Source organism: Raphanus sativus, chromosome 2 (genome assembly GCF_000801105.2).
Source record: "Raphanus sativus cultivar WK10039 chromosome 2, ASM80110v3, whole genome shotgun sequence".
Classification (NCBI taxonomy): domain Eukaryota; kingdom Viridiplantae; phylum Streptophyta; class Magnoliopsida; order Brassicales; family Brassicaceae; genus Raphanus; species Raphanus sativus.
In genome coordinates, this window is record NC_079512.1 from 2,835,516 (window position 1) to 2,837,698 (window position 2,183).

The window sequence follows — 2,183 nt, forward strand, 5'->3', positions numbered from 1 at the left end:
CGTGACGTCACAATGTCCTAAAACCACCAGAGTCTTTAGACAACAAACAGTTGAGGTCTTCTTCCTCACCTGACCGGCATTGTTAAGTACTTTAGACTCGCTTACTTGCATAACCATTGTTTTGGGCTTGTACTTTAGTATGGGCCTTAAATTTGGGTTGGGCTTAAAAAGAAGAAGAGGGTGTGACCATTTTGATGATGTCACATATATATATGGCTCATGTTCAATTTCTTATCCACAAAATCTCTAAAACTATCTTTGTTCCTCAGCCAAAGCCATTAATTAAAACACACACTTATCAAGTAAAGAAAGTGAAAGACAATGAGGCTACCAATTCCCAATGCAAAACTCTCGACCCCATCCGCAAAGTTTGTACCGTCGCATGTAGAGCCACCGCAGCACAGCCGTCGAACCGTCGGAGGATCCTCTCCGTCGCTGGAACTGAGCTGTAAATTATCACGCCGGAATCTAAGTAAATCCTCGTTGCTGCTACTCCTCGGTACTCAGACTACTCTGACGCCATTGCTCGATCTCTCTAAAGCACAAGCAGACACAATCTCTCAAGAAACCGATAATAATAATAATAATACAACTTGTGGAGACAGAGTAAGGAATCTTGATTTCAAGTTGTTTTTATGTCTGAAATCTTTAGATAATGTCTTTCAATTATTTTTGTAAGATTCCGACAAAGAAAGCGTTCCTAGACGTATCCATCGGCGGAGAACCGGCCGGTCGGATCGTCATCGGTTTATACGGCGACGATGTACCGGCGGGAACGGCAAGATTCAGCAGCATTGTAAGCGGGAAAGCCGGAATCAGTTACCGGAGAAAAGAGTTCGTGAAGATCATGCCAGGCTACGTCCAGCACGGCGGGATAAGATCGTACGGCGCCGACGCCGACCGAGCCACCGCGGCTGCTGGGAGTCTTCAGAGCCTGGTGGAAGAGTGGGAGAGAGGGACGAGAGGAGAGAGATGCAAGGAGGTTAAGGCGGGAAGCGTGGGGATCGTGGTGAGGGATCCGTCGAAGCCGCCGCCGAAGACGAAGCTGGTGGCGACGAACGGGAAGCTGGAGGTGCAGGAGGAGGAGATGGCGGTGGGGCCTAACGGAACGGAGTTTGTTATAACGGCGGTGGATGCGCCGGAGCTGGAGGAGTCGGTGTTGGTGATTGGGGAAGTGTTGGAAGGGATGGGAGTTGTGGAGAAGATGAGGGAAGTTAAGACAGTGAGGGACAACACGAGTTCTCCTTACTTCAAGTAAGAGTTGGACACTGACCGTTGGATTTGATTTTTTTTTTTTTTTGAGATTAATGGTTGTGGTGTGAAACAGGGTGGCTAAGGTGATAGGAGATAAGAGAGCCGTGGTGGCGGAGAGAGGGTTTAATCGGCCTTATACTAAGGTTCAAATCACCAATTGTGGTCTCATTGAGTCTCAATAGTCTCATGCACTTGGTCAAATCCTTGTTTACTGGGGACTTTTTTTGTGTGTTCAAATCACCAATTGTGGTCTCATTGAGTCTCAATAGTCTCATGCACTTGGTCAAATCCTTGTTTACTGGGGACTTTTTTTGTGTGTGTTGTATGGTGAAAATGTTTTTCTCTTTTGAGATTTAAAATGTATGATAAATGGATTAACTTCATGATTTGCCTGATAGAAAAATCTACGGAATTAGCTCGTCAGAGCACCAGCATTTGTAGATCACCTGTGTGTTTCTCAAATAATATTATTTTGATTATTTTTATTTTGTAACTTTTTTAAGAAAATATAAACCATTGATTGATTGACGACTGTAAAATATAGCTCTCAAATTTTTTAGAGTAGTTCTTTGCATCTTGTTCGAAAAATCGTTACGCGTTATGCGTGTGGTGCATTGGGGCCTAGCGATTTATCAAAAAATCGGAAAAAAATCAGGGAATACGCGGGGAGGAATTTTCTGTATTTTTATACGTATAATATTTTATTTATACGTATAATACAAAATAATACAAATTTATATAATAAAATTTCTAGATTATTAGTTAAAGTTTGCATGTCACGTGTTCTCATTGCAATACCTGCTTTTTTTTTGTTTTTAATGTTTTCTTTTTAATCAGTGGCAACACTGTAATTATGTCTTCCTCTTCTTATGCCCATCGTTTTTGTTTTCTGCATTTTACACCATAGCTAATACAATAAATCTGTCACC

General features: G+C 42.2%; 1 protein-coding gene across 2 annotated transcripts; it reads left to right on the forward strand.

Annotated features, from left to right (window-relative positions):
* Window positions 1–249: 249 nt before the first annotated feature.
* LOC108841581 (peptidyl-prolyl cis-trans isomerase CYP26-2, chloroplastic) lies at window positions 250–1,657 on the forward strand. Of its 2 annotated transcripts, XM_056996293.1 has the most exons (4): window positions 250–606; window positions 680–1,254; window positions 1,328–1,433; window positions 1,512–1,657. In XM_056996293.1, exons 1-4 carry the CDS (start codon window positions 322–324, stop codon window positions 1,521–1,523), a joined length of 978 nt encoding a protein of 325 aa, XP_056852273.1. In that variant the 5' UTR covers window positions 250–321; the 3' UTR covers window positions 1,524–1,657. The 2 variants fall into 2 exon arrangements, with proteins under 2 accessions (XP_056852273.1, XP_056852275.1); XM_056996295.1 differs by having other exon boundaries at window positions 1,328–1,657.
* The last annotated feature ends 526 nt before the right edge of the window (window positions 1,658–2,183 follow it).

Bases quoted from the DNA above. Each gene is read 5' to 3' on its own strand.
- LOC108841581 (XM_056996293.1), top strand. From the start codon at position 322: ATGAGGCTACCAATTCCCAATGCAAAACTCTCGACCCCATCCGCAAAG. The intron at 607-679 runs GTAAGGAATCTT...TATTTTTGTAAG, and splicing joins ATACAACTTGTGGAGACAGA to ATTCCGACAAAGAAAGCGTT. The intron at 1,255-1,327 runs GTAAGAGTTGGA...GGTGTGAAACAG, and splicing joins ACGAGTTCTCCTTACTTCAA to GGTGGCTAAGGTGATAGGAG.